General features: G+C 53.2%; 4 protein-coding genes across 17 annotated transcripts; 2 read left to right on the top strand and 2 right to left on the bottom strand.

Moving 5' to 3' along the window:
* Nucleotides 1-109: 109 nt before the first annotated feature.
* Cfap157 (cilia and flagella associated protein 157) lies at nucleotides 110-7102 on the top strand. Its single transcript, NM_025619.1, has 9 exons — nucleotides 110-294; nucleotides 2890-3161; nucleotides 3720-3873; nucleotides 4539-4806; nucleotides 5095-5225; nucleotides 5418-5568; nucleotides 6232-6398; nucleotides 6498-6687; nucleotides 6946-7102. The coding sequence occupies exons 1-9, from the start codon at nucleotides 128-130 to the stop codon at nucleotides 7015-7017; spliced, it is 1572 nt and encodes a 523-aa protein (NP_079895.1). The 5' UTR covers nucleotides 110-127; the 3' UTR covers nucleotides 7018-7102.
* On the bottom strand, nucleotides 5807-8767 carry Ptrh1 (peptidyl-tRNA hydrolase 1 homolog). 3 transcript variants are annotated; one of them, XR_374104.4, is made up of 5 exons: nucleotides 8620-8767; nucleotides 7992-8211; nucleotides 7709-7808; nucleotides 7487-7621; nucleotides 5807-7393 (listed from the first exon to the last, which is right to left on the bottom strand). XR_374104.4 is itself a non-coding variant. In NM_178595.3 (5 exons), the coding sequence occupies exons 1-5, from the start codon at nucleotides 8683-8685 to the stop codon at nucleotides 7211-7213; spliced, it is 615 nt and encodes a 204-aa protein (NP_848710.1). In that variant the 5' UTR covers nucleotides 8686-8694; the 3' UTR covers nucleotides 6922-7210. The 3 variants fall into 3 exon arrangements, 1 of the variants encoding a protein (NP_848710.1); NM_178595.3 differs by having other exon boundaries at nucleotides 6922-7393; nucleotides 7487-7532; nucleotides 8620-8694; XR_003953637.1 differs by having other exon boundaries at nucleotides 7340-7393; nucleotides 7709-7803.
* Nucleotides 8731-27489, top strand: Ttc16 (tetratricopeptide repeat domain 16). Of its 6 annotated transcripts, none has more exons than NM_001290563.1 (15): nucleotides 8882-9184; nucleotides 9420-9467; nucleotides 9958-10124; nucleotides 10443-10533; nucleotides 10707-10850; nucleotides 12305-12405; nucleotides 12497-12626; nucleotides 14249-14463; nucleotides 15173-15417; nucleotides 15532-15673; nucleotides 16413-16578; nucleotides 16900-17042; nucleotides 17214-17337; nucleotides 19547-19622; nucleotides 26947-27489. In NM_001290563.1, exons 1-15 carry the CDS (start codon nucleotides 9167-9169, stop codon nucleotides 27264-27266), a joined length of 2130 nt encoding a protein of 709 aa, NP_001277492.1. In that variant the 5' UTR covers nucleotides 8882-9166; the 3' UTR covers nucleotides 27267-27489. The 6 variants fall into 6 exon arrangements, with proteins under 6 accessions (XP_006498202.1, NP_001277492.1, NP_796358.2 ...); NM_177384.3 differs by lacking the exon at nucleotides 26947-27489 and adding an exon at nucleotides 21510-22338; NM_001290567.1 differs by lacking the exon at nucleotides 26947-27489 and adding an exon at nucleotides 21510-22338 and having other exon boundaries at nucleotides 9176-9279.
* Tor2a (torsin family 2, member A) lies at nucleotides 22265-27281 on the bottom strand. 7 transcript variants are annotated; one of them, XM_030251737.1, is made up of 5 exons: nucleotides 27065-27261; nucleotides 25579-26627; nucleotides 24813-24988; nucleotides 23799-23926; nucleotides 22265-23019 (listed from the first exon to the last, which is right to left on the bottom strand). In XM_030251737.1, the coding sequence occupies exons 3-5, from the start codon at nucleotides 24917-24919 to the stop codon at nucleotides 22775-22777; spliced, it is 480 nt and encodes a 159-aa protein (XP_030107597.1). In that variant the 5' UTR covers nucleotides 24920-24988; nucleotides 25579-26627; nucleotides 27065-27261; the 3' UTR covers nucleotides 22265-22774. The 7 variants fall into 7 exon arrangements, 6 of the variants coding, with proteins under 6 accessions (XP_030107597.1, NP_001356151.1, NP_001356153.1 ...); NR_045485.1 differs by having other exon boundaries at nucleotides 22271-23019; nucleotides 25579-25758; nucleotides 27065-27281; NM_001369222.1 differs by having other exon boundaries at nucleotides 22271-23019; nucleotides 25579-25758; nucleotides 26976-27281.
* Nucleotides 27490-27948: the final 459 nt, after the last annotated feature.

The following is a 27948-nucleotide window of genomic DNA, read 5'->3' as shown; positions in this document are numbered from 1 at the left end:
GGATCCTGTCAGGAAGAGGACAGTAGCCCTTTAAAACCCAGCCTCACTGTTGCTATGTATGGAAACAACTTCCTTAGCAACTACCTGGCTTCTTAAAGGGGACTTTAAAAAGTGGTTGCCATCAGCCATGGCTCCAAAAAAGAAGCCAAACAAAGGAGGCAAGGAGATGCAGGGCAAGAAGATAGGGGGCAAGAAGGATGCCAGTGGGACCAAGACTCCAGAGTTGGCCATGGTGGAGGAGCTGAAGGAATTCTACCACAAACAGATCCAAGACCTGGAGGACAGGCTGGCCCGGTGGGTGGCCAGCAGGGAAGCTAGTGCTACCAGGCCAAATGCACACAGGTTCAGATAAGGGCCTTAGACCTGGGCTCTGGCCAGGCCCTATCCTTCCCTGCTTCATTTACCTCAAGTAACCAGGTAACCCTGCGAGTGCTGAGAGGGTAAGGGGATTCCCAGAGCTCGGGGAGCACACTGCTAAATCCCAAGTAACACCCCACCCCCACTCTGGTCCACCCCCACAGGACGGCACTGTAAACATTAGAAAAGTGTAGTTTAATTGGTGGAAGAAATTGAAAATGGTTTTCCCTGGTGACCCAGGAGGACACCTCATTCCCTAGTCCCTTATGCCAAGACCCTGGTCTTGTTTCTCCAGGCTGGGTCTGTTTCCCTAAGTATTTGTTTTGTTTTAGAGACAGGATATTACTCTTTAGCCCAGGATAGCCTCAAACTCATGTTGATCTACCTGCCTCAGCCTCCCAAGTGCTGAAATTATAAGTGTGGACCATTATAGGTTCCCAAATGGGAACTAAGGAAGGGGATTTTCCTACTCGTGCCACTCCCTCTTGGGGCTAGGTTCCTTTGTGACAGATAGCAGGGAGGGGTCCTTCTTAGCATTTAGAGATACTATTTGCTTATTGTTTTCCCTACTTTAATACTAGCTTTAGGGCTGGGGAGAAGGCTCAGTGGCACTTGCCCCTCATCACCAGGACTCCCAAGGTAGAGGAATAGAACCAATTCCTGCAGGCTGTCCTCTGACCTCTGCTGCGCACACATACGCATGTACACACATAATCAATAAATCAGACACAACAAAAATGTCTGTAAGAATATAGTTTCTGCCAGGCGTGGTGGTGCATGCCTTTAATCCCAGCACTCAGGAGGCAGAGGCAGGTGGATTTCTGAGTTCGGGGCCAGCCTAGTCTACAAAGTGAGTTCTAGGACAGCCAGGACTATACAGAGAAACCTTGTCTTGAACATCCCCTCCCCCAAAAGAATATATCATCTAACCTGGGCATGGTGGCACATGCCTACAGTCTCAGAAGGTTTGTTCTAAGTTCCAGAAGGAAAGGAACTTCGCCTGGACTATAGGGTAAGACCTCAAAAGAACAAGCCTCAAAAAAACAAGCAACACAAAGGTAACTTGCTGACAGGAAGCACCTGCCCCAGTCCCAAAGTGTAACACTTAAATAGGAAAGTAAGTGGGCAGGGAAATGGCCCAGTGACACCTGCCAGTCAAACGTGAGGACTAGAATTTGGATCCCCAACACTCATACAAATAAGTGTAGTGCCCACCTGCAGTCTCAGTGCATGGGATGTGGAAATAAAAGGTCCCCCTGGAGCAGTGTTTCTCAACCTGTGGGCCTTGACACCCCCAGACTACCAGAAAGTGCAGATACTCACAGTCTGTAGCAGTAGCAGGATTAGAGCTATGAAGTGGCAATGAAAGCAATGTTATGGTTGGGGATCACCATGGCAGGAGAAACTACGTATTAAAGAATACAGTGTTAGGAAGGTTAACAATCACTGCTCTAGAGCAGGCTAACTAGCTAGACTGGTGAACTCGGGAGCTCTGGGTTTAATTATATATGGGTTCAATGTATAAAGAAGAGAACCTCTATCTCCTTATCTATAAAATGGGTATAAGACAACAAGGCAGTGGAAGCTCATATGGTTGATGCTGAGAAAAATCACAGCTGGCGCTGAGCAGTTGTGTACCCAGGCAGGGCCGTGCGTCTCTGCTTAACACCATCCCACAAGAAAGGCACACACGGGGAACTGGGGAAATCACCCCAGGAAGAAGAGGCAGCAGGATGACAGTCCTGACCTTTGACACCTCTTATGGCAGACTGCCTCCTCTCCACACAAAGGCACCCATACCCTGAAACACCTTGTACGCACTACTCATTCAAAAGGTTTATCAAGAAATCCTTACAAATAAAGCAATTCTCCAAATGCTTCAGTAATCTTGTTTGAAACCAGTAAATAAGGCCCTCTTAAAATTTACAAACGATGCCTGGAGAAATGGCTCAGCAGTTAAGAGCACTGACTGCTCTTCTAGAGGTCCTTTTTTTTGTTGTTTTTTTGTTTGTTTGTTTTGTTTTTCGAGAAGGAGGTTTCTCTGTGTAGCCCTGGCTGTCCTGGAACTCACTCTGTGGACCAGGCTGGCCTCGAACTCAGAGATCTGCCTACCTCTGCTTCCTGATTGCTGGGATCAAAGGCGTGTACCACCACGCCCAGCTTCTTCTAGAGGCCCTGAGTTCATGGTGGCTCACGACCATCTGTAATGGAATCCAGTGCCCTCTTCTGGTGTGTCTGCAGACAGCTACAGTGTGCTCACATACTCAGGTGTCCTTCACCCTGACCTTGATGGGGGTGGGGCTCTCTGCCGCTCACCAGCTACCCAGCCTAGCCAAACTGTTACACCTTAGATTTACTTACACACACACCTTTAAAACAGAAAGACAGTCTGAATGCTGAGCACAGGCCTCCAGGCGTGAAGCACAATGGGGGGTGCAGACTATGGGAAACTTCAGGTGGCCCCTTATGGAAGAAGGGTCTGGGAGAGCAGGCCCTGGCTTGACCCTGCGTCTCTGCCCTGACCCACCCCAGGTATCAGCGGAAATGGGATGAACTGGCTGTGCGGGAGAAGCTGTTCCATCAGGAGTTCGAGCAGCTGGCCAACAACAAGAAGGAGATTGTGGCCTTCCTCAAGCGCACGCTGAACCAGAAGGTGGATGAGATCACAGACCTTAATGACCAGCTGCAGAGCCTGGAGGTGGCCAAGGATATGGAGAAGGACGCGTTCGAGGCCCAACTGGCCCAGGTGCGCCATGAATTCCAGGAAATCAAGGACCAGCTCACCACAGAGAACATCGCCCTCGGTGAGGGGGCCAGGGGACCTATGGGCACACACTAAAGGCAGCAAGGCCCAAATCCACAGCTGTCACTGGCTGCGGCGGGGCCTCACCTGGGAACTAGGGATACCACAGCTCCCTTGGGTAATAAGAGCTGTATGCCACTTCAAACACTATCTGCCTTAATTGTCCTTGCATTCCCAAGGCCAGAGATGCTCTCCCTCCCGCAGCTCATAGATGAGGAAATGCTTCAAAACAATGGAGGATTTTATCTATGCCACCCATCTGAAAGGGGAGGTTGCGACTTGTCTGCCCAGGGTCAGCTGCTGCTGTCTCGGTCACTCTTATGTGGGGAGGTTTCAAAGGGGACTTTCTGAGGAGGATCTGAGCAAGGTTTGCTGAGCTTAGAGTATGTGGTAAGGCAGAAATGCAGTGGCTGTGCGGGGCCAGCCATGGCACGTGCAGACCAGTCCTGTTGGGGAAGGTGGCGAGGTAAGACAAGAAGAAAGTTTACGACCTCAGAGGGGTGTGGGTCAAGGCTCTCAGCAGCCGCTCCTCACCAGCCTTGTGGCCCCTGATGGGCAGGGATCAAGCTGAGTTCCCTGGAAGAATTCCGGCTGCAGAAAGAGGAGCTCACGGAGAAGTACTTGGCACTGGAGGAGCAGCTCCATAGGCAGGAGGGCGAGTACAAGGAATACGTGTACAACCTGGAGAAGAAGTCTGTGCTGGACAAGGACAGGTGGGCAGGCCGGGGCCACACGGCTCTCCTCAGCTTTCTAGAAGGGAGCCATGGACTCCACAGCCTCTGTCCCCCAGAACCCTGACTGGGATGTATGGGGGTGGGGATGAAAGTGCCCAAGCTGGCACTGGACACTCCCTGCCTTCTTGTCACTTCTTGTTATGGTGTTTATTTAATAGGTAAGAATGTTTCAATGGGCCAGGCAGTGGTGGTGCACACCTTTAATCCCAGCACTTGGGTGGCAGAGGCAGGTGGATTTCTGAGTTCGAGGCCAGCCTGGTCTACAGAGTGAGTTCCAGGACAGCTGGAGCTACACAGAGAAACCCTGTCTGGAAAAAAAACAAAACAAAACAAACAAAAAGAATAAGTTTTTGCCGGGCGGTGGTGGCACATGCCTTTAATCCTAGCTCTTAGGAGGCAGAGGCAGGCAGATTTCTGGGTTCAAGGCCAGTCTGGTCTACAGAGTGAGTTCTAGGACAGCCAAGGCTATACAGAAAAACCCTGTCTTGAAAAAAAAAAACCTAGAATGTTTCAATGGTTCAAATTTCAAAGGTCCAGAGATTCTTTGGGGAAGAGTCTGGGTACCCTGGGACTACCGCCCCAAAATAAGGGATACCAAGACTTATACCCATCTACTTGACTCCCAACCCCACCCTCCTGGCAAGGCTGAGGAAAGAGATTATCCAGCGTGTGAACCTGGTGGCCACAGAGTTCCGAAAGATGGCCACCAACCAGATGTGGGAGACGACCAGGCGGGCCATCCTAGAGAACAACAGCGTGACTCTGCAGCTAAACAAGGTGTCCAAGCATGGTGTGCAGCTGCTGCAGGAGAATGAGCAGCTCAAGGGCACCCAGAACAAGCTGTGCCAACAGCTGGAGATGCTGGAGAACACCCAAGAGATCATGGCCAGAAAGAACATAGGGCATAAGAAGGTAGGACCACCATGCCATGCCCTCCTCGTGTGACCTATGCCAGAACCAAGTCATGAGTGGGAAGAGTTTACAGTGAGGTCCCAGGCTTTCCTCATTGGGGTGCTGGCCCTAGCTCTGGAGTCTATTTGCCCCATAACTAAGTGGAGCCCACCTCCTGCCTAGCTGTTGTCCAGAGGTGGTGTTGGCCTGCCTGTATGTGGGAGCAAGCCCTATGTCATATCTTCAAAAGTGAGCTAGGGGTGGGCTAGGGTCCCACGATGGGTCTGTGACACCTGCCCACCCCTGCAGATTATCCTCATGCTGACCGAGAAGTGCCGCCAACAGAGAAAGGGCACAGAGGAGACGGAGCAACTGCGCCTCCTGCTGTCCCAACTGGAGCAGAACTTCCAGAATGTGCAGAGGGACAACCAGACCCTGAGGCGAGCCGGAGCTGGGTGGAAGTCAGCCTGGGGATGCCTTTGCCTAGAGCCTCAGGGTTTGGACTGTCAGACAAGTTGAAGCCTGGATTTAGAAAGGCTTCACAGAAAAGGCGGGGCACAGGGAAGAGGTGGTGCCTGCCTGCCCCAAGCACAAAGATGGGGCAAGCTGCATGCTGTTTTGTCCCGGAGCAGGAGTGAGAAAGACCAGCTGGAAGCGCAACTGAAGGAGAAGCAGGCAGAGGCAAATCGGCTACAGGAGGAGCTGACCAAGGAACAGAAAATTCGGGCAAACCTTAAAACAGTCCTGATCCAGGCGACCTCCATGCTACAGGACATTGTGCACGTAAGCAAACAGTGTGGGAGATACCAAGAGGCTGCCAGGGCAAATCGTAGAGGGCCTCTTTCTGGAGAGGCTGATGGCCAGACTCCTTTTCTCATTCTCGATCTAAATGAGTTGGGTCTAATCATAGCAGGGACTAAGGAGGGGGAAGCAGGAGGATTCCAAATTCAAGACCTGACTGGAGCTATAGAATGAGAAGGCCATAGTGGGCATCTCAAGTGTCTTATAAAATATAGAGGTGTGGCAGTGAACACCTTTAATCCCTGGGAGGCAGTGGCAGACAAAGGAAGAACAGAAGATTCCATTCAAAGCTCATAAGAAGCCGGGCGTGGTGGCGCACGCCTTTAATCCCAGCACTGGGGAGGCAGAGGCAGGTGGATTTCTGAGTTCGAGGCTGGCCTGGTCTACAGAGTGAGTTCCAGGACAGCCAGGGCTATACAGAGAAACCCTGTCTCTAAAAACAAACAAACAAAAAAAAAAAAAACAAAACAAAAAAAAAAAACCTCCAAAGAGAGGGCTTCAAGCCTCAGTCTTCCCAGCCTGATAACTTGTGTTCCACCACAAACCAGGTGCACTGAGAAAGCAGGCCCTGGAGCGTCTCATGTGGAGGTGGGTGGGTATCTGGGCCCCTGTGGTGATTTAACCCACCTCACATCATACCAACAGATGCAAACAGAGGCGGAGGACGGCGACTTTGATGTGGTGTTCCAACTGCAGCGCAAGGAGCTGCTGCAGCAACTGCTGGTATTGCTCAGCTCAGGGGTGGTTTTGAAAACACAGCCGGACATGGGTTCCCACCAGGACAAGCAGCCCCAGGGCCTATCCAAAGAAAGGTGAGCAGATAGCCCTGTGGGGGCCTCAGCAGACCCTGGCTCTCCAATATTTTTCCTCTTGTGGGGATGGAGGGGATGACCCTGGATCCCTCTCCACAGCCAACGCATCACCCAGACATCCAAGGAAGGGGCTGTTTCTCTGCTGCAGCAGCTCTCGACCATCACAACCTATAAGCCAGGGGATCTTGGGCTGGTGCCTCGACGTCCGGTCCGCATCCCACTCAAACCCCAGGATCTCAGGCCCCTCTCCTATATCACCCGAATGGGGATCTGCCAGAACACGAATGAGGTAGGGGTGCCAGGAACCCTAGGCACAGCAAGCTGACAGCTGTCCCTGGTTCTGCCAGGCTATAGTTGGGTAGCCTCAGGGATATGGTGGAATCTCTTTGCTCCTCCCCACCTAGAAAATGACCCAATGGAAAAAGGCTAAAGCATTATACCCATGATCCCTTAGGAATAGGGTTTGCCAGACCCTCTTGTCCCTACCCACTGGTGCCTAACCCCACAGGAAGCTTCCAATTTCAAGTTCGTATCTTTAATCTTGCAGATCTACCCATCTGGAGCTCTCAAAAGGTTCAGAAAGTTTACCCTTCCTAGACCTTTCCTACACCGCAAATAGCGAACGGGGAGACCAAGCTGCTGCAGAAACAGACTGATGTGGCCACAGTCCCTCCTTGAATCTGCAAGTAGCCTGGGGAAACCCAGGGAAGTTATATAAACATTGGGTACCACTGTGTCATTGCAGTTCTGTGGCCCTGTCTTGGCTTCATGGCACCGGCAGGCAGTCAAACAGGTAGATATATCCACTGGTATTAGAGGCCTGACAATGGTCCCTGGCTTCGAGCACGGATGTGGTCCAGGAGCAGGTCAGTGGCCTGATCCATCAATGGGGACAGTAGCTCCTGCTCCTCCGGGGAGAAACAGCCCAGGACATGGTTCTCCACCATATTAGGGTGTGTGGGGCGCCCGATGCCCACCAGCAGCCTTGGCATTGCCTGTAGGGTCCCAGGGGAATGAGGATGCATTGGTGAGATACAATGTCAATGCTAGCCACCCCCACCCAGGGCAGGGCAGAAGGGTAGACTCACATTGGAGTTCAGACAGCTAATGCAGGAACGGACTCCATTATGGCCCCTTGAGGGGATATGAAGAGCAGTTAGTACTTTCTGAGGCAGTGCCCTTCCTCCATTCCCTTGCCCAGGCCTTCTTCAGAGCAGCCCAGCCTATCGAGATAGATAGTCTCAACAATCTTACTCCACTCCAACAGAGGCCAGCATCCCTACCCAAACCTACGCACATAAGAGCCTCACCTTGCGCTGCCCCCCAGCTTCAGAGCCAGCTTTCCCAACGGCTTGTCCAGTTCATCATGGACCAGATAGATCTCCTCCGCAGTCAGCCCAAACAGCTCCGCTTGGCACAGGGAAACAACACTCTAGTTACTGCATATCTGCTCAGAGGGGTCACAACAACCCCCATATGTAAACAGGCTTCCCCAAGCCTTCACTGTAGTAATTGGGGCTCACCAGGCACTTGTCACAATTGAACCCTCTCTCTGGTCCCTGTGCCCTCTTATCCATGAAACCTACAACTCACCAGCTCGGGCTACGCTGCGCCCGTTGACGTTCATGAGGCGCCGCGGCCGGAGCAGTACCAGCTGAGCATCCCCGAGCGGGGCCAGGGCGAGGTCAGCAGCACAGCGCGAGTCACGAGTCCAATTCTCCGCCACTCCCAGTCGCCTTGCTATTTGCCCCAGCACCGCCATGCCCACACTGTGCCGGGTGCCGGGCATTCCGTGGTTCCCCAGGCCAGCCACCTGTAGGCAACACTCACTCAGGACCCAAAACATTGACCAGGAAACAGAAGCGACAGTATTGGGAAGGAGCACTTAAGGGTCTGGGAACTCCTGGAGGCCCCACCAGCCAGAGGATGCCGCTCCCTGGTGCAAGAGCAAAACTAAAAGTTTGGAGCCAGTTAGTATTGCGCCTATTTGACTAAGTAGAAAAAGGGACAACTATCCCGAAAAGATGGTTCCGAAGGTAAGGTTGCTGCTAACCCTGACAACCTGGGTTCGATCCCCAGAACCCACATGGTGGAAAGAACCCTCTCCTAAGTTGCCCTCTGACAGCCACAGGGCACATGCATACAACGCATACACTTAAATGTAAGCGTAGCTGCGGAGCCAAGCCCCGCGTCCCTGTGTAGCCACCCACGCCCCACTCACCAGCCACCGCTTCCCGGGGAACCGAGCCTCGGAAACCTGCCGGCTCAAGGCCCAACTCCGCCGCATCCCTGGACTAAAAAGACCGGACTTCAACGTGCCGACTCCCATTCACAGCCAGGACCCCGCCCCTTGACGTCAGGCATCCCTAAGCCAATAGCATCACGACATGTCCAGCGACGCCCAATCCAGGCTGGGTTTGGCGTCCGCCATGTCTCTGCGGGGCGGAAGTGGGTGGATCGCGGGCCCGGGCGAGTGTCTGGGTGCATTCCTCCGCGACGCGTCACCCTGTATGGCTCAGCCTTTGCTCGGCCTTTGCTCGAGGGCTGGTACCTCGTTAAGTTTCTACCCTGGCCCGCGTCGGCGTGCACTGCCCATAGGTTCTTTCCTTGACTTAGGCCTTGGCTTGCCTTGCTGAGTTTCTAGTGACTCTCGGAGGCGGGGCCAAGTGGGCGGGGCCTATGGACATCGTGGACCTGGTGCCTAGCAACAACGGAGCTAGGGAACCTCAGAGTATGCTTAGCCCAGAAGTTAGCCTAGAAACCTGGCCATGACAGACAGAAGCAAGGTGAGGGCTGAGAAGGGGAAAGCTGAGGCAGAGGTCGGGGCCGCAAGAAGGGCTTGAGGAAGAGCCAGTCAAGCCCTTCAGGGGAACTGGGAGAGGTCAGAGGTCATCATTTGTAGTGTGGTAGGGGAGAAGGGTGACTGGCCTCCCAGTCCTAAGGGAGAGAGAGGGCAGAGAGATTTTTTGGGGGGGTTGTTGTTGTTTTAACGTTTTGGGGTTTTGTTTGTTTGTTTTATAGACTCAGAGAACTCCATCTGCCTCTAGCTCTAGAACGGGGTTATTAAAGGTATGCACTACCGTGCCCAGCCCAAGTGGAGAGATTTTGAGGAGTGAAACACAGAACTTGAGGACTGATGAGACATAGGTTCCCCGATTCTGGTGACTATGGGAAGGGTGATCACACAGAGGTGAGAAGCCCTGGGAAGAAGTCAGGTGAAGTGCTTGCTCAATGTGACCTGACGAGTGTGAGAATCCCAGGGCGGGAGTCACAAGGAACCTTGTGCAGCAGGGTCTGAAAACGATGAGCAGCTAGAGCACAAGGTGAGAGCAGACAAAGCCCAAGAGGAGAGCAGAGGGTGCAGTGGTTCCTTGACCTTGACCACAGGACAGGGAGAGAGGCAGGGCTAGAGAAATGTTGGAGCCCTGGGGGACTGTTGAACCCCAGACTAGGTGTGCCTTCTACCAGGAGGCCTCTTCACACCTCTTCCAGTAGGCAAAGCTCCTGGGGGAAGTGTTCCTGAGGCCTTCTGAGCTTACTGCCCCTGGCTTGGTTCCAGGAGCCTCACAGTGCCCGTTCCCAGAAAACTCCAAAGCTAAAGGTTCCTGAAGCCCCAGAGAAGATCCTGCGACGCATCTTTGGGACCAGTCATGTGTTCTATGTTATGACAGATCCTACAAAACGAAGGATGATAGGATCAACAGTGCCTGCCAAAGTCAGAGAGTAGTGAGTGACTTCTTTGTCTCCAACTCCAGGTTCCTACTCTACAAAACCATTATTAATACTGGGTTCAGCTGCAAGCTGGCTGCTATCCCTCTCTGGGTCTCAGTGAACAGCGAGGGTAGAGGGATAAGGGGCTGATGCCCTGGAAGAGCTCCAGGAAGGTCAGCCTGGCCTCTGTGGAGCTCTGATGGCTTTTGCAGCCTCTTTACCTCAGCCCTCCCTCCTGCATACCCCATTCTAGCCCTGAGAAGGTCCTGGGCTGGTCCCAGATCAATACCAGATCCACTGCCTGTCCTGTCCTGTCCTGTCCTGTCCTCACAGCTATAACCAAGGCCATCAGTGCCTCCTACAAGAGGACTGGGAGATGTCTGTGCTGTTCTTCTCCCGTGCCCTCCACCTGGACCCCAAACTGGTAAGAGGAGAGTCAGAGTGGTCCCCAGGGAGCAACTGGCTGGGCATAAGTCCCCCACCCCCTGTCACTGTCAAACCTGCTTAGCCCTTCCTCCCAGGACCATCAGATTCTGGAACCACCTGGAAGGGAAGAAGTTGGAGAGGAAATAACAGCCAGGGTCTCTTTGCCTTTAGGTAGACTTCTATGTATTCCGTGCTGAGGCCTTCATCCAACTCTGTGACTTCTCCTCTGCCCTCCAGAACCTCCGCAGGGCCTACTCCTATGACCCAGGGAATAACAAGTACCTGAACCGGCTGGCCTTTGTGCTCTACCTACAGGTGCCTCAGCTGCCCCACCCGCAGGGGACTTCTCACCTTATCCCCAGCTACTGGCTTGCCCTTCACCTACAGGGAGCCTTCCTGGGATAGGATCTGAGTTCTTGGGGACTCCCGGTCTGTGCACCTGTTTACACCAGCTGCCCCCATCGCTGATTTATTAATTTAGCTGGAGGTGTCTAGAACTTCTGCAGTAAGGCTCTGACCTACCCACACTATCCAATAGGGTCACCACTGGCCACATGGAAATGTTGAGTCCTTACAGTGTGGCAAGTATGACTGAACTAAATTTTAAATTCGATTTGGGTGGGTTGGGTCCGTAAGGGGTGTGACTCAGTGGTAGGATGGCAGCTTGGCACACAGAGGGCTCTGAGTGCTGTCCCTAGTACTAAGTGGAATTTTAACTGCTTAACATTTATTTTGACATTGACTTGAGCATGTGTGCTTGTGTGTATGTGTGCATCTGTGTGCCTAGGGAGGTCAGAAGTCAGATGTCTCCTTGTACTATGTGGGTGGGCCCTGGGCATCGGCAGGCCTGATGATGAAGTGCCTGTACCCACTGAGTCATCTCAGTACCGTCAGTGTCTTTTGAAAGTTCTTTTGAAAGTCAGATATTGGCTAGAAGTTGAGTTGAGTGCAACAGTGGTAGACCATTTGCCTAGGAAAGGGTCTGAGTCCAAGCACCAGTGCCACAAAACACCAAGCCCCTCAGTTCCTACAAAGAAGCTTGGGTGGCCAGTGACACGACTGAGCAGGTAAGAGCATCTGCTTCTTAAGCCTGACTACCTCCGTGTGATAGCTGAGATGCACACGGTGGGAAGAAACCAGACTGCCACAGTTAGCTATGACTTTCACACGTGTGCTGCGGCATGTGCCTGCCCCCACACACCACAGAATAAATGCACATCATAAAAAAGAAACATTGGGCCAGACATGGTGGCTCAGGCTTGCACACTCTGCACACCAGAAACTGAGGCAGGAAGAGTCTCATGAGTTCAAGGTCTGTCTGGGTTGCATGGTTCCCGGCCAGTATGAGTTACACTGTGAAACGTTAATAAGACAAATATACCAGACAAGGCAGGAGAGCCCTCGAGGCATTCAGATAACTGATAGAACTGTTGAGGGCCTGTGTCGTGCTAGCTCACTTCCTGTGTGACCTGTGGCGAGTCACTTCACCTCCCTGATCCTGGGTTCCTTCATCTGAAATGGGGAACACTTGTGAATTCTAGACCTTTGGCCGGAGCCCCGCTGCCCTCACCTGTTGCCCCATTCTGTCTGGAATCTCTGTGTTGCTGTATTCCTCCACGTTTCTTGGTGTCTCTCTGCTCTGTATCTTGTTTCCATCTCTGTCTCTTGAAGTCTCTGTCTCTGTTCAAGTCCCTCTCCCTGTCCTCTGCCACCTGTGGAGGTCATCAGAGCTGGAGTTCTGAGCGGAGCTGACAGCCGTGTCTCCTCAGGGTCAGTGCCTGTATGAGCTGTGTGACTTCCAGGAAGCCCTCTGTGTCTTCCTGCAAGCCTCCGACCTCCAGCCCCAAAACGCTTCCTTCAGTTACCGATGGTGAGTGTCTCACACCACCACGCCCTCTCCTGGCAGCAGCCTCTTACAGCCCCAGGCTGAATGCCCTTTGCCCTCTGCCCTCTGCCCCCAGCATGGCCTGCCTGCTGGCCCTCAAGCGGTATCACGACTGCCTCGCCCTCATCACTAGGGAGGTGAAGCAGGGCAGGGCCAGCGCTGATGTCTACATCCTCCGGGCTCGGCTCTACAACTTCTTCCAGAAGGTAATGCATAGTGGGCGAGGCAAGCAGGTGCCTGGGGAGCTGCACTTCCTACCGCCAGACCCTCTGTGTCCCAAGTTGATAAAGGAGGCAAGGCCAGCTCTCCACACAGTACCTAAGGCCCCTCCCCCCCTTCATCACTCAGCCCTGACTCTGGTAGGAAGCTGAGCCATGTCCCCAGCCCTCAGCTGTGTGGCATCCAGGACACCATAGACCTTAGCGGTCGTGCTTCTTCCTCTTGCCTTCCTTCCTTCCTTTCTTTTTTTCTTTCTTTTCTGTTTGTTGTTCTGTTTTGAGTTGGTGTTGGTGTTGGTGGTGGTGGTGGTGGGGTTTTTTTGGGGGGATAGTTCTTTTGGGTTTTTGAGACAGGGTTTCTCTGTGTAGCTTTGGCTGACCTAGAACTCACAGATCCACCGCCTCTGCTGGGATTAAAGGCGTGCACTACCACGCCCAGCATCTTGCCATCCTTTCATACTTGTGCAATGGACAAGTTCTCAAGCTCCTGCCTCTCTTGTTGAGTATGGGAACAGAGAATACAGGGAACAGCTAGGGGATAGGGGATGCAGGGCACTGAAGGGAGAAGAGAACAGTCTTGGCAGTAGGGTACTCTCTGGAACAGACTTTGACCTCTAGGGGTGCTCCCAGCTGCTATGGAATTTGTCAGTTGGACAGACAGGTCCTGGGAGGAGGCAGAGTGCTAGAGGAAGGGGTGAGGGGGATGTGGAAGTGTGTCCAAAGTCCTGATGGAGCGGAAGAGGTTTCTGAACAGTGTGCAGCAGTCTAGGTAAATGGGGTGGGGTACCAACAAGATGGAGAGGAGCCAGAGAGAATGAGAGGGGGAAGGGTAGGTTCATTTCATTTAACCAGGCCAGGATGGGGAGTGGTTGAATAAGGGTGGCCAGGCAGGTTCTAGCCAGAGGCTGGGCTGTAGTGTCACACAGGTGACTCAGTGGAAGTCCCCTTCAAAGGCAAGAGTCTATTCTTCATATTTATCCCTACCTCCCCTTCTGTGGAGGATTGTTCCGAACCCAGACCTTTGCCCAGGTTCATCCCCAAGACTGCCAGGAACCCTAAAAGGAAGGTGAACAGTAAAATGGCCCAGAGGTGACTTGACCAAGGCCAGCCAGTCAGTTCTCCAGTCCAAGCCCACCCCAGCCATCCCCCAGTCCTCCCAGGTTACCCTCCAACCAGTTACCCATGGGGCAGTGAGGCGCTTGCTAAGACGGTTGACTGGGGTATACTGCACACGGGTGAAAGGCATTTGCCTACGGATAGTCTCTGCTCATACCCAGACCTCGGTCAGCCCTTGGTCACAGCTGCTGTGGTACATGGGAGGGCTAGGGAGTGGAGAAAGGATGCAGGAGATGAGGCCCCCTCACCACAGGACTCCTACTAGGAGATAAGATCAGCACAAATCACCAAGGCTGACCTGCCTCTCCGAAGTTCTACCTGGAAAGGAGCTATTGATGTGGAGGCTGGGGACTGCCTATTCAAGAGGCCAGAAATGTAGAACAGTAATGCTGGTGCCGGGGACACAGAAGGGATGCTGTGGGAGTAGCCTGTTTCCTAGAGGCCTGCCTTCCTCTTCCCACTACTGGGACAGTGCCACCCCTCCACCCTTGCAGGCCAAGCTCTGCTATCAGGACCTTCGAAGCGCCTTGCTCCTAGATCCCTTGCACGCACAGGCCAAAGGGCTACTCCAGAAGATGGTGGACCAGGCCAAGCAGTCTCTCCAAGATGCCAGCACCCTGGCCGTGCAGGGCAAGGTGCACCGTGCACTGAAGTGCATCAACTGTGCCATTGAGAACAATCCCCTGGATCCCAACTTCTTCTTCTTCCGGTACTGGGGTACAAAGGGGCTGGACCTCCTGCAGACCTGCTTCGTGGTCTCAGGAGGGTCTCTCAACCTCCCCAGACTTCAGTCTCTCTCTCTCTAACCCCTAGTAACCTTTCCCTGCTTTTGACTGTGGTCATGGCACCATAGAGGTGGTTTCCATGGTAACCTGGGAATCTTAGGCCTCCAGCCAGGCCTGCTGAGTAGTTTGTGTTGGGAGGACATGAGAGTAGAAATTGTATCTGGTCCCCCAAGGATTTGGTGCCATTCAATCTCCCTAATCCTGGATTTTCTCCTCTAGATAGTTGGCTAAAGTATGTATACAAAAAGGCCTGAACAGGGGCATGTGATGGCTCATCGGGTAAAGTAGCTTGCTGAACAAATCTGTCAGCTTGATTGAGTTCAATTTCCAGAAACCCATAAGATTCCCATAAACTAAGTACATGAAGTTATACTGAACATAGACACTAGCACATATACCACTTCCAAACTGGAAAACCATCCTTGAGAAATAACAAAATCCAGATGACTAAAAGCTTATCTAAGTAGCAATCTCAGGCCAGCTCCAGAGGACAGATCTAGGGTTTGAGGCAGAATTTATGAATATAGTCAAGGCCATGGGGTCAGAAGGTCCAGGGTGGACAGTAGCCTTCTAGCCAAATGGATTGCTTTAGTTCTCATGTCCCTCCCTGCTACCTGCCCTGCAATACGATAGGGGCACCTTGCGTAGACGGCTCCAGCAATTTGACCATGCTGTGGAAGACTTCCTGAAGGCAATGGACATGGTGACTGACACCCAGGACAACCTAGTGAAGCAGGCGCAGCGTCAGCTGCTGCTGACTTACAATGACTTTGCTGTGCACTGCTACAACCATGGTGCCTATCAGGAGGGCGTGCTGCTGCTGAACAAGGCTATCAGAGACGAGCAGAATGAGAAGGGCTTGTACATCAACCGTGGGGGTGAGCTGGGTGGCGGGCGGTTAGGCCCCTGCTAACTGCCCGAAGAGTCCAGGCTGGGCCCTAGCTTTGCTCAGGGAGTTGGGGATGCACTCAAACTTCACCCTCGGCTCCTAGATTGCTTCTTCCAGCTGGGCAACCTGGCCTTCGCGGAGGCTGACTACAAGCAAGCGCTGGCCCTGAGCCCGCTGGATGAAGGAGCCAACTTGCGCATGGGTGTGCTGCAGGAGAAGCTGGGCTTCTGCCAGCAGAAACACAGGTGCGCCACAGGCAGGTGTCAGGGGGCGTGGCTGAGGAGGGCGTGGTTTAGGAGGGCGTGGCTAAGGGCAGTGCTGAGGGGGCGGGGGTGGGGTGGGGGGTGGGGCTCACCAGAAGTCAGAGTTGTCTTCTGGACAGAGATTTTATTCACATCTTCACACAAAAATAATTTGATTATTTTAGTAAATTAAGCTTTTTAATGAAAAAAAAATATTCATGCATGTGTGATTCAGAATGTTATTTTCAAGGCCTACCTACCTTCCCAACTAGCCTCCCTCTAAAGACTCCTCTAAAGACTTAGATTGGTTTCCAGCACCCACGAGGCCACTCAGTTATCTGCTATCCCATTTCCAAGTGATTGATTAGGCATGCAGATGGTGCACAACATACTTGCAGGCAAAACAGCCATACAGTTGTAAATGTTAGGGCCAGGTGGAGTGGCCCATGCTACTTGGAAGGCAGAAGCAGGCAGATCTTTAAGAGTTCAAGGCTAGCCTGGTCTACATATTGAGTTGCACTAAAGTCAGGCCTATATAGGGAGACCCTGTCTCAAAAATTTTAAATAAGACAAAAAAAATTAGGGTATACCAAAGTTATAGTACTCAACTGTCAGGTCCATCAAGAAGAGACAGAAGTGGGTGGGCAAAGGCGACCAGGAGTGGGGCCCCCTAGTTTCCCTCCTTGGCCTGTAGCCACCATCTTTCCTGGAGGTTCATGGCAGCCTTGGGCATTTCCCTCAGGCAGTTCCAGACAGCAGAGGAGCACTTCTCGGAGGCCATAAGGCACAGCCCTCAGAAACCACAGTACTACCTGCACCGGGCCAAGTGCCGACAGTTCCTGCAGAACACTCTGGGGGCCCGCCTGGATGTCGCTACTGTACTGCTTCTCAATCCCGAGTATCCCAAGGTGGGCTCCTGACGAGCCAGAGAGGCTCTTATCCTGTCCCCGAGAGAGACTGGTGGCATTGAGCTGCTCCCCCTACTAGCCCTCCTCCTCACTGATGTTACCTTCCCCCTCCTGCCCCTCGGGTGCAGTGAGACTCAAGCTCTGTTGTTCAGAAGCAGTTCAGAACTGTCCTGTCTGCCTCCCCACTGGGGAGCTGTCCATTGCTCATGCTCTCCTCCTCCTGGGTTAAAAGGCCCTAGCTTAGGAAGTCTACGGAGGCCTCCTGTGTTCATCCGAGGTCACGGTGGCACTAACCTTCTGTGCGCTGTTCCGACCCGGCAGATGGCTGCAGTGATGAACACCCTCTTTCCTAGCATGACTGTGGAGAATGTGCTTAAGTCCCAAGTGGCCGAACTGGCCAAGCTCCAGCTAAGTCGGATGATAGAAAATGGGCCGAAGAACATCTACCCTCAGAGCACTGTGGTGTAAGCTTGTGTGTGGAACGGAGACTTGTGGCCAAGGGTAGGAACTGGTGGGGACTCAGAACGCCTCTGGTCCAGCTGTTCTGAAGGGCTTGCACTGCCTGGTCTCTGGGGACAGCAGTTCAGATTCCAGAGACTGATAAAGGGCCCCCGGGACCATAACTTACTTGACAGGCAGCGGTTATTGGAACGCAGGAAAGCCCAAGTCCTGGTGAAGCTCTGGAAGCAGGAACGTCTTGGGACCCCTGAAGAGGAAGTGACTCTTTACCAGGCTCCGCAGCTGGCAGAGGAAAAAAAGGTGAGTGGAAGGCCTGAGGCGCCTGGAGTCTAATGTGAGCCTGCCCTACCCTCATCTGAGATGGAGACCTAGAAGTAAGGGTGGCCCTGTGCTTGTGCATGATCAGACCCTGCTCGGGGTCTGCCTTGCCCTCCTTACTAAACTGGCCCTATGGTCTTTCCATTGTCTAGCATAGAAAAAACACTGGGGGCGGGGGGGGGGGGAGAGCAGATGGCTCGTGCTGTATGTGTGTTGTCTGTGCAGGACGTATGCCCACGTGGAGGCCTCAGGGGGATGTTGGGTGTCCTTCCTTCCCTATCATTTTCTGCCTTATTGAGACTAAGGCGGCCTCAGAAACCTCCTGTCTCCACTTCCTCCTCTCCATGACAGTGCCAGGGCTAAGGTGCATATAGCCATTCCAGGTTATGTGTATGTGCTGGGAATGTCAGCTCAGGCGCTCAAGCTTGCATAGCAGGTGCTTGACCCACACATCTTCCCTGTCTGTTAGTATTGCTTTTCCCAACAGGGTCTTACTACATAGCCCTAGCTTGCCTGGAATTCACTATATAGACAAAGCTGGCTTTAAACTCAACAGAAATCTACCTGCCTCTACATCCCTAGGGCCAGGATAAAAGGTGTGTAACCCCTACACACACACACACACACACACACACACATTTGTTTTCGAGACAGTGTCTTGCTATGTAACTCAGCTGACCTAGAACTTATGTAGCTTAGGCTGGCCTCAAACTGACAGCAGTCCTCTCGCCTTAAAAGTGATGGAACTACAGGCATGAGCCACCACACCCATTTTTAAGTGCACAAGTGAAGGGATAGCTGAATTTTCACAAAAGGAGTGTGCTATGGCCTCAACACCCAAGTCAACAAACACATTCTCAGCTCCCAGAAGGCTGTTTGGGCATGCACCCTCTTAGACCCCTGACCCACCCCCAACTTCTGCACAAGGCTGCCCCGATTCCTAACGCTATATGTGATCTCTGGGTCCTTTCCCTAAGTGTTGTATTTATAAGGGTCACGCAGCTGAAGTGAGAGCTGCCCCGGTGCCCTCCCTAGTTCACATTCATAGGAAAGAACATGCATCTGCGTGGCCTTGACGTCGCTGTGAGCATCCTCTCTCTGCTAGATAAATTGAGGTGGGCCCAACTCCATAGCTGGCCTAGCAGGTACCTGTCAGCTTTACCTTTTCTCCCCAGCCACAGATGTGATCACGGGTGCAGGAGGCCACCAGGCCGGCTGGGCACAAAGCTTCTTCCCTCCTCAGCAGGCTACTTCAGTGCTCAGAGACCTGGTTCTCTGCACTGTGAAACAGGCATAGCAGAAGTAGTCCCCCGGGTGAACTTGCGTTTCCCGGGGCTCAGCGCTTTAGTTTACAGAAGCCTGGCCCCATGTGAACCAATGTTCTACGTCTCTAGGATAGGATGGCTATCTGACCTGGCTAAATGCCCTGCCTGCAGTCTTAGCCTCCTGGCCTTCCCACCCATCCTAACCAAGTCTCTGTGAAGAACTCTTAAACGGGGAGAAAGAATGTTCGATTGGAAAAACACAACAAAACAACATCATCAAAATGGGTTGGGAGAAGCTATGGCTCAGTGGTTAAGTCAATACCGCCTTTGTAGAGGACCTGAGTTTGGTTTCCAGCACCTACACTGAGCTGCTCACAAATGCCTGGAACTCCAGCTCCATCTCTCCGATGCCCTCTTCTGACCTTTGTAGGCACTTGTATTCTGCTGTACACACAAACACTCATGCATAAACATCTTAAAAAGTGGAAAAGAAGCTGGGCAGTGGTGGCACACGCCTTTAATCCCAGCACTTGGGAGGCAGAGGCAGGCGGATTTCTGAGTTCGAGGCCAGCCTGGTCTACAGAGTGAGTTCCAGGACAGCCAGGGCTATACAGAGAAACCCTGTCTCAGAAAACAAAAACAAACAAACAAACAAAAAAGTAGAAAATAAACCCCTTTTTAAAATGACTGCTAGCTGTGTGGAGGTCACATGCCTTTAATCCTGGCACAAGGGAGGCACAGACAGGGAGATCCCTGAGTTCCAGGCCAGCCTAGTCTTAAGAAGTTCCAGGACAGCCTGGGTTACACAGAGAAACACTGTCTTAGAAAAAAAAAAATGGCTAGACTGTTCTGTAACCTTGCAAGCATATGAGTGTGGGTGCAGGAGTCTACCAGTCTGCAGCTCCCCAGTCTGATTCTTGCTATAGGTGAAAACCGCTCGCAGAAGGACATCCCTGACAGACAGCTATGCGGACCAGACCTCCTCAGGCTCCGTCTTTAGCAGTAAGTCCTTGCTGTTCCTGCTAAGCCTAGCAGAAAGCAACAGAGAAGCCAAGTACTGAGCATGTCCTAAGGTTCTGCCCTGGACAGCTTTGTCCCAACCCCAAGGGATGTGGTGGGGACCTAGTGGGATGGTGGCCAGCACAGGGCAGAGACCAGTCACCTGTTGGGCACCAGGTATGGGGAAGTAGAAGGGGCGGGAGAGATGACCGGAGTCCTGCCAGAGCTCGGAGAGACTGGTCGGGCAGATGCTGGGGACTGCCTTGTGCTCTCAACGCCGCCAGGTGGGCGTCTGGCTGTGGGAAGCCACGGAACCTCAGTCCTCGAGGGTGGAGAGGGAGCGGTCTGGGGTCCCTGGGTCTCACATAGTCCAGGGACAACAGATTCTAGCCCTTGGGCATCATAGGATGTCGCTGGACACCGCAGAAGAGCTGAGAAAGAAGTGGGGGCCCTGGAGGCGGCTCAGTCAGCCCCAGGGTTGAACAGAGAAAGGGCAGGGGGAGAAGACATTGGGTGGTTCCCACTCGGGTGAGAGTCTTTGGTCCGGTCTGGTGGCTGGTAACGTTGGGAGGCCTTCCCACGGGAGATTAAATGCGGCTCTTTAGGGGAAGGCCTATTGCTCCAACATGGCAGGTCTCAATGAACAGACAGTCCATGGTTTTAGAGCTTTATTGTAGAAAAGCAGAGAGAGAGAGAGACAGAGAGAGAAAAAGACAGAGAGAGACAAAGAGAAAGGAGAGAAAGAGAGAGAGGAGGAGAAGAGAGAGAGAGAGAGAGAGAAGAGGCTGTGGAGAGAGGGGAGAAGGGGAAGGGAGGGAGGGAGCAAGAGGGCTAGAGCGAAAGCAAGAGAAGCAAGAGAGAGAGGAGGGGCCAAGCAGCCCCTTTTATAGTAGGCTGGGCTACCTTGCTGTTGGGGCTGGGTAACTGTGGGGAGGAGCACACCTGGCTATTGTTAGGTAACTGTGGGGAGGAGTCTGGACAGCCTACGTGACTGATGGCCACAGAATGATGGAGCTGGGTCCTCATGTCAGGAGCCTATGTCTGGGAGCATGGAGAAGAGGCCTTCTGTCCCTTGCAGATTAATCTGCTGGGTCTCCAGGGTTTGAATCCAGCTCGACCAGAAAACAGGCTGCTTTTCACAGTCCCACCATCACCTTCAGGCCCTTCCTGGTTGTTACTATTTCTGCCTCTCCTTCCAAGGCCCGTTCTTTCTCTCTTCTCCTCAGTATGTCCCTGAACAAAGCCACATACCTCATACATATCCAACAGGTTTTGACTCCCACTTTTGCTATCACCAGCCAAGAAGGGATAAAAGAGTAAAGCAAGAAGGCTGCTCTCTAGCGTCCCCTGGTGTGGGGGTGACATCGACAGAAAAGGCTGTTCCCAGTGCTTCTTGGTGGAGGGGGCCAGAATTAGTCCCCTTCCTTTCATTTGGTTATCATCCCCTAACCTCCCCAAGGTAGGCCTGTACCAACCACTGGTGATGAGTGACTGACTCAGTCCTGGCCCCAGGAAGTGAATGCTAAGTCAGCTGGGGGGTGGGGTAGATGGAGGGGAGAGCAGCCAGCTGGGCAAATGGGAGTGGGGCTTAGAGGGCAGAGTGTGATTAGACCTTTAGAGGGATCAGGGTGGGCTGCATGAGCTGAAGGAAGTGCTGGAATCAGCTGCATATACAGAGTTCAGAGGCCTGTGGGAGAGCCCAGAGAGAGGGCAGGCTGACTCAGTACTGTTTGAGCAGCGTCTTGTCACCCCACAGCCCAGACATATTGAGAAGGTGGGCCTGGTGGGAGTTAGTAGGCCTCAGGGTTGTGGCCTGGAGGCTGTCCAGAAGTTCTGTCTTCCCGGAGCCGCCTAGAGAGGTCAGTGACTGCTCCTGACACACTTTTCCAGTTGTGAGCATCAGCACGTCGGGGCCAGAGATGTCAACCAGTCAGGAGTATAAGAGCTCTTCCCACACGGCTATAGAATCCTCTGAGTCCACACTGCTAAAGCCTCAGCTCTCAGTACCCAGGAAGAGCCAGGAACTGACCTGGAGCCCCAAGGTCGTCCAGGCAGTCACAGAGAACCTAATCCAGAACGCCACTGAGGTCACACCTGCCTATGGCCAAAGGGACTCCAAAAAGGCCACCCAAGTCCCAAAGCCCAAGAAGACAGAGGATCCCAAGGATCCTAGCCAGAGCACCAGCACGACAGAAGCCCCTGAGGGCCCAAGGCCTAGCAAGTCCAGGTCTACCCTGAGCGTAAAGGAGAGAATCAGAAGAGCTAAGGCTGTTCGCGCCCAGGGCTGGAAACTCAAGGCCCAGCGCAGCAGCCAGAAAGTAACAAAGACTCCCAGCCTGACCCACAGCACGACCCATAGTGACATTGGTGAGAGTGCCAATGATACCCCGGGCCAGACTCCATGGCCCAGCAAGGCTGCTGATAGCTTAAGCTTCAGTGAGATCTCGTCAACAGATCTCAGCAGTAGTGAAAGCTTCTTGGAACTGACTAACCTTTTAACTCAGGAAGTCCAACAGATCCCAGGAGACAGAGAGAAGCTCACCTCTGACGATTAACTACTCCCTCAAAGGGCCAATGAAGCCCTTCCTGAGCAATGAACAGATTTCAGCCAAGCTGCCTCCTCCCAGGACAGTAAGAAACTTTGGTCAATGTTCTAATACCAAGGCTAAGTTTATTTAATCTCTGTTCTCTTGTACAAAATTAAAAACTTTGAAATTCAGGCCCATGTAGTAGCTTGAGTCCTTCCATTTGGGGAACCTGTGAGGTGCTAGCCTGGCCTAGCTGGATTGCTGGGTCCAGCCACAGTCTGTGGGCTGAGGTCTGGGAAAGGAGCCAGACAAGGCATGCCAGTAAGAGTCCCCAGCTGGAAGCAGCCAGGAGCCTTCGTCCCTGAGTTGCCGTTCACATTGAGAAGGCTCAGGCTCAGACTGCAGGGCAATGGCACGGCTGTGAGGTTGCGGGGTACCCAGGAGTTTCTTAGCAAAGATGCTTCTAGACCTTTCTTCCTTGGCCTGGCCAACACCTTTCTTCATCTTAACATTGTGCTCTGGGTCCCACTTGCCAACCAGCTTAGGAAAGATTTCTTCCAGGAGCCACCCAGGCCTTTCGTGTTTGCTCTGACCAGGCAGAGGAGGCAGCGATGCCACCTGGGCTTCTCAGAGGAAAAATGTGAGTCGGGAGGCCACTGTCTTGCAGCCATTGGAGGAGAAGAGCTGTTCTACCTCAGGGAAGTAGGTGGTGCTGTCCAGCACCGCCTGAACCACCTCCTCGCTGGGCTCCAGGCCCAACTGAGCCAGCTCATTGAGTACGCAGTGGCGCACGTGATGCCGCTGGAGCGGGAGGAAGGGCACCACAGCGTCCAGCAGGTGCTCCTCCATGATGCCAGACCGCCAGAAGCCATCTGCAGGGAGGCACAGAGGCCATGGTGAGCATTTCTAGTCGGGAATCCAGGCTTCATTGTGGACAGTGTGGCGAGGGACGGGACTGTGGTGCAGTGGACAATGTGGCAGAGGGTGATGGGACTACAGTGCAGTGGACAATGTGATGGTGGGGGGACGGGACTATGGTGCAGTGGACAATGTGGCGGGAGAGATGGGACTACTGTGCAGTGGACAATGTGGTGGGGGAGGGGACAGGACTATGGTGCAGTGGACAATGTAGTGGTGGTGGGGGACGGGACTATGGTGCAGTGGACAATGCGGTGGTGGGGGGACGGGGCTATGGTGCAGTAGACAATGTGGTGGGAGAGATGAGACTACAGTGCAGTGGACAATGTGGCGGGGGAACGGGACTATGGTGCAGTGGACAATGTAGTGGGGGGGGCGGGACTATGGTGCAGTGGACAATGTGGCAGGAGAGATGGGACTACAGTGCAGTGGACAATATGGTGGGGGGGAATGGGACTATGGTGCAGTGGACAATGTGGTGGTGGGGGGGATGGGACTATGGTGCAGTGGACAATGTGGCAGGAGAGATGGGACTACAGTGCAGTGGACAATATGGTGGGGGGGAATGGGACTATGGTGCAGTGGACAATGTGGTGGTGGGGGGGGAATGGGACTATGGTGCAGTGGACAATGTGGCGGGAGAGATGGGACTACAGTGCAGTGGACAGTGCTTCAGATTCAGGTGTACTTAAGTGTGAAGGCCCTACCGACATTGGTCCCCGAGCCAACTTACGTTGAGGGTTGTCCATCACAGCTCGGGAGATTACTGGCTCCACCTCCTGTAGGCTGATTTCTTCCCTGTCCCTGTGGCTGCGCCAGGCCTCCAAGGCCACCTGGTTGATCTGCTCACCACCAGCATTGCTAAAATCACAAGAAGCCAGGCTGAGATTCATGGAAGAACTAGAGGGTCACACGTAACATGACTCAGAGTCAGCAAAGTGGCCCATTTCCTTCTCCCCATGACAGCCACGTCACTGTAACATGTATGTGGGATGCACTTTACAATTCACAGAGCCATCTAGGGTTGGGGCTGACACTACTGCAGCCCAGGCTACCTTCAACTCTGAAGCCATCCTCCAACACACCTTTCAGAGCACTGCGAATAAAGTGTTACCACCCTCAGGCTACAAGATCCTTTGGTATCCTCTAACTAGCTTTCCTGAGGAGGGCAGGGAAGAATTGCCATCGCTCCAGCTTCAGAAGCAGAGAGAGGGCAGAGCTCAGAGAGGCTCAACGCTCCTGCCTAAGGACTCACAGCTGGGAAATGGGGCTGAGGTCGGAGAGTAGGGACACACACAGTCCCATTCTCTCAGGCATGTGTCCTCTCAACTACCAAGGAGGGATGACTGTTGACCAGGCTGGGATTCTACACAGCAGCAAGGATCTAAAAGTCAGAGCCCAGAAGGGCTTTGAGAATGTCAAAGGAGAAGTCAGCCACTGCAAATGAGAGTCATCAGAGATAAAGTGAGGAGTCAGAGCCAGGCGTGGTGGCACACGCCTTTAATCCCAGCACCCGGGAGGCAGAGGCAGGCGAATTTCAGCCTGGTCTACAAAGTTGAGTTCCAGGACAGCCAGGGCTATACAGAGAAACCCTGTCTGGAAAAAAAAAAAAAAAAAAAGTGAGGAGTCAAGAGAGCATGCATGCGCTCCTGGGAGAGCACCCTGCTGGGAGCACAGGCCCACGCTGGACAGCTAGACCTCTAACAAGTGCCCCTCCACCCCCACTTGCTTGCAATAGAGGCCAGACCTGATAAAGATGAAGATGGCTTTGCGATAGTTGGTCCCATACACAACCCAAGAAGGGCCCAGGAAGGGCTGCAGGACTTCCATCAGGCCAGGAGGCAGCTTGTCCATCTCATCGAAGAGGAAAAGGGATCGGCCACAGGCAGTGAGGTTCCCCTGAACCCAGCTCTTGAGCTCCTTCTATGAGGGTAGAGACAGGAATTCCAAAGGAGTCCAAGACACTCCACTCCCCGCAACCCGGAACTTCTTCCCAAGCCAAGAAAAATTTCCGAAGAGACACAATCTATATCCAGATGGCACCAACCCCTTGAGACAGATGGTAAAAGGGTAGTTCAGAGAGGTGCAGAGACTTGTCCAAAGTCACACAGCCAGTCAACAGGAGAACAGGGGTACAAATATGTACTCAATTGTCTGTTCATGAGAGCTAAGTGACTTCTGACAGGGGAGGTCAGACCTGCCCCCCAGTGTTGACAGCTAAGACAGATCAGGAACAACAGATATCAGAGCTGACAGTCACCAGGGAATGCTTGCCAAAGCACCATATGGGGCTAAGAGCTTAAGAGAGGATGCTAACACAGACACAGGTACCCTGTGTAATATCTGCCCGGGGTAATCCCCAAGGCTCATGATGTCTCGGACTCACAGGCAACAAGACTGCCACCACCCCTGTTCCTAACAGGTTCTGAAGGCTGAGCCTCCAACTGGCTGTGTGTTTTGGAGCCCTCTCTGGATTAGGATGGAGAAAAGGGACCAGGACACATCTGGCCTACCTTGTACTGCTCAGTGCGGCTGGGATGTGGGAAATGGATGATAGGGGAGAAGTGATGGACGTGAGGGCTGCGAAGGCCATCCCGGAAGAGATGCTGTGCCAGCAGGGAGCTAACGTAGGACTTCCCGGTGCCTGTCCAGCCGTGCAGGGAAAGGACCAACGGCTTGCTGGGGGCTGGGTCCTGTACAAAGGCCTTCAGTGACTTCACCACCAGGGCCTTGGCCAAATGCTGGCCAGCCAGGTGTTGAGCCAGGTCACATTCCAGACCTAGGGCCACAGAAGGAACGCATATCAAAGCAGATGACAGGCTGTTGACTCATGTCTGTCAGCTCAGCCCCTGGGAGGCAGAGGCAGCAGTAATCCTCCCAATCAAAGGCCAGCCTGGGTTTATGGTGAATTCCAACACACCTTTAATCCAGGCAATTGGGAGGCACAGGCAGGGAGATCTCTTTTGAGTTCGAGGCCAGCCTGGTCTACATAGTAAATTCCAGGCCAGCCAAGCAGGGCTACACAGAGAAACCCTGTCTCAAAACAAACAAACAAACAAACAAACAAACAGCACTGGCTGCTCTTGCAGAGAACTTAAGTTCGATTCCTACCACTCACATGGTAGCTCTCAACTATCTGTAAGTCCATCCCAGAGGAGCCAACACCGTCTTCAAACTTCCATGGGCACATGGATGTAACCATACTTGCAGGCAAAGCATAAATATTAAAAAAAAAAGGGGGAGGCTGGAAAGATGGAAAGAGCACTGACTGCCAAAGGTCCTGAGTTCAATTCCCAGCAACCACATGTGGCTCACAACCATCTGTAATGGGATCTGATGCCCTCTTCTAGTGTGTGTCTGAAGGCAGTCGCAGTGTACTCATATAAATAAAAAAATAAATAAATCTTTAAAAAAACAAAAAACAAAAAGAGCCAGAATATGGTGGTGCAAACCCTTAATCTCTTAGCACTCTGGAGGCAGAGCTAAGTGGATCTCTGGGAGTTTGAGACCAGCCTGGTCCACATAGTGAGGTCCAGAACAGTCAAATCAGTGTAGAAAGATTCTGTCGGGAAAACAAACAAACAAACAAACAAAAAGCATCAGAGGGTCGAAGGCATGTGTCTAAGACCTCTGGGATACTTGTGTCCAAACGAGGGACAGGATCAGTCACCTCGGCAAGGGCCAGTGCGGCACCGCCCCCTCGAGGCGGTTCTCCGGGTTGCACCAGCCCCGAGTAGACGACAGCTGTCTACAGGTTCAGGCGACGGCAGGTTTCTCCCCCGGTGTGACAAGTCCGCACAAGGGAGGCCTACCACAAGCCACTGGGCGCCCCTCTGTCAAAGGCTTCCCTCCACCGGGCCCCCTCCAAACCCTCTCCTCAGGTTTGCACCAGAGGCTCTCGGATCCCCACCTCCGCCGGCGGCCGGCGGGGCGGCAGATGTTTCGAGCCCCTGCGAACTGCCGGCTGCCCGCCCGTCCGCACCGGCTCCCACCCCTCACCCGGCAAGTCGGGCCAGAAGTCGCATTCGCAGAACGAGCCGAAGGTGCAGCGCAGAGAAGCCACGTCCCAGGCGGCGGCGGCAGCCAAGGCCAGCCCGAGCAGCCCGAGGATCGAGCCCCAGGGCCGGTAGCCGTGCCTCGCCACCGCCATCCGGTTGAGGCCCGATTTCGGTCAGAGGCCGCCCACCGCCAGAACCTGTGAACTACAGCTCCCGGTGTGCACCGCTCCGAGGCAGCCACGCCCATTGCCTACAACTCCCGGCTCCCCTTCCTTGGGGCTCTAAAACCCACAGGTTGTCTCGCAGCAGTACTGCAAATAGGCCTCCTGGGGGAGCCCGCGAACCACCCAGTCCCGCGTTGCCATGGTCACGGGTAACTAGCGGCCCGAAACCTTACCTCAGAAAGAATAAAAGATTAAGAGAGTGAAACAACATAATAACAAAAACTTGAGCCGGACTTTACACTTTCCTGAGAGCCTTTTCCAAGCTCTTTTTAAAAATGTGACGGAAGAGTGCTCACAACCGCCTTTTGAGAATGTCTCTGCCAGTGTCAGGCAGGCGCCTTACATGGGATGCAACAGTACCTACTCTATACCCAGGGATGGTCAGCTCAATGAGATGTGGTCACATAAAGTGTTTTTGGCTCAGAAAATAGAACCTTCAAGATGGTTTTGTGAGCTGGGCGTGGTGGTGCATGCCTTTAATCCCAGCACTTGGGAGGCAGAGGCAGGCAGATTTCTGAGTTCGAGGCCAGCCTGGTCTACAGAGTGAGTTCCAGGACAGCCAGGGCTACACAGAGAAACCCTGTCTCAAACCCCCCCCCCCAAAAAAAAGCTGGTTTTGTAGGCAAAGACACTTGCCAACCGGCCTAAAGACCGGAGTACA

The sequence above is a fragment of the Mus musculus genome, chromosome 2, assembly GCF_000001635.26.
Source record: "Mus musculus strain C57BL/6J chromosome 2, GRCm38.p6 C57BL/6J".
NCBI lineage: Eukaryota > Metazoa > Chordata > Mammalia > Rodentia > Muridae > Mus > Mus musculus.
The sequence above is the reverse complement of the archived record's forward strand: the minus strand, read 5'-3'. Positions and strand labels throughout refer to the sequence as shown.

Coding starts and splice junctions, on each gene's coding strand:
- Cfap157 (NM_025619.1), top strand. CDS start 128: ATGGCTCCAAAAAAGAAGCCAAACAAAGGAGGCAAGGAGATGCAGGGC. Junction 3,162..3,719: donor CACAGAGAACATCGCCCTCG/GTGAGGGGGCCA, acceptor CCTGATGGGCAG/GGATCAAGCTGAGTTCCCTG. Junction 5,226..5,417: donor AGGGACAACCAGACCCTGAG/GCGAGCCGGAGC, acceptor GTCCCGGAGCAG/GAGTGAGAAAGACCAGCTGG.
- Ttc16 (NM_177384.3), top strand. Junction 10,534..10,706: donor TCCACCTGGACCCCAAACTG/GTAAGAGGAGAG, acceptor CTTTGCCTTTAG/GTAGACTTCTATGTATTCCG. Junction 12,406..12,496: donor GCTTCCTTCAGTTACCGATG/GTGAGTGTCTCA, acceptor CTCTGCCCCCAG/CATGGCCTGCCTGCTGGCCC.
- Ptrh1 (NM_178595.3), bottom strand. CDS start 8,685: ATGCGGCGGAGTTGGGCCTTGAGCCGGCAGGTTTCCGAGGCTCGGTTC. Junction 7,809..7,991: donor GCGCAGCGTAGCCCGAGCTG/GTGAGTTGTAGG, acceptor CCCTGTGCCAAG/CGGAGCTGTTTGGGCTGACT. Junction 7,533..7,708: donor AAGCTGGGGGGCAGCGCAAG/GTGAGGCTCTTA, acceptor TATCCCCTCAAG/GGGCCATAATGGAGTCCGTT.
- Tor2a (NM_001369222.1), bottom strand. CDS start 27,215: ATGGCGGTGGCGAGGCACGGCTACCGGCCCTGGGGCTCGATCCTCGGG. Junction 25,759..26,975: donor CCCGCCGGCCGCCGGCGGAG/GTGGGGATCCGA, acceptor GCCTTTGTACAG/GACCCAGCCCCCAGCAAGCC. Junction 23,020..23,798: donor TGTGATGGACAACCCTCAAC/GTAAGTTGGCTC, acceptor GCCTCCCTGCAG/ATGGCTTCTGGCGGTCTGGC.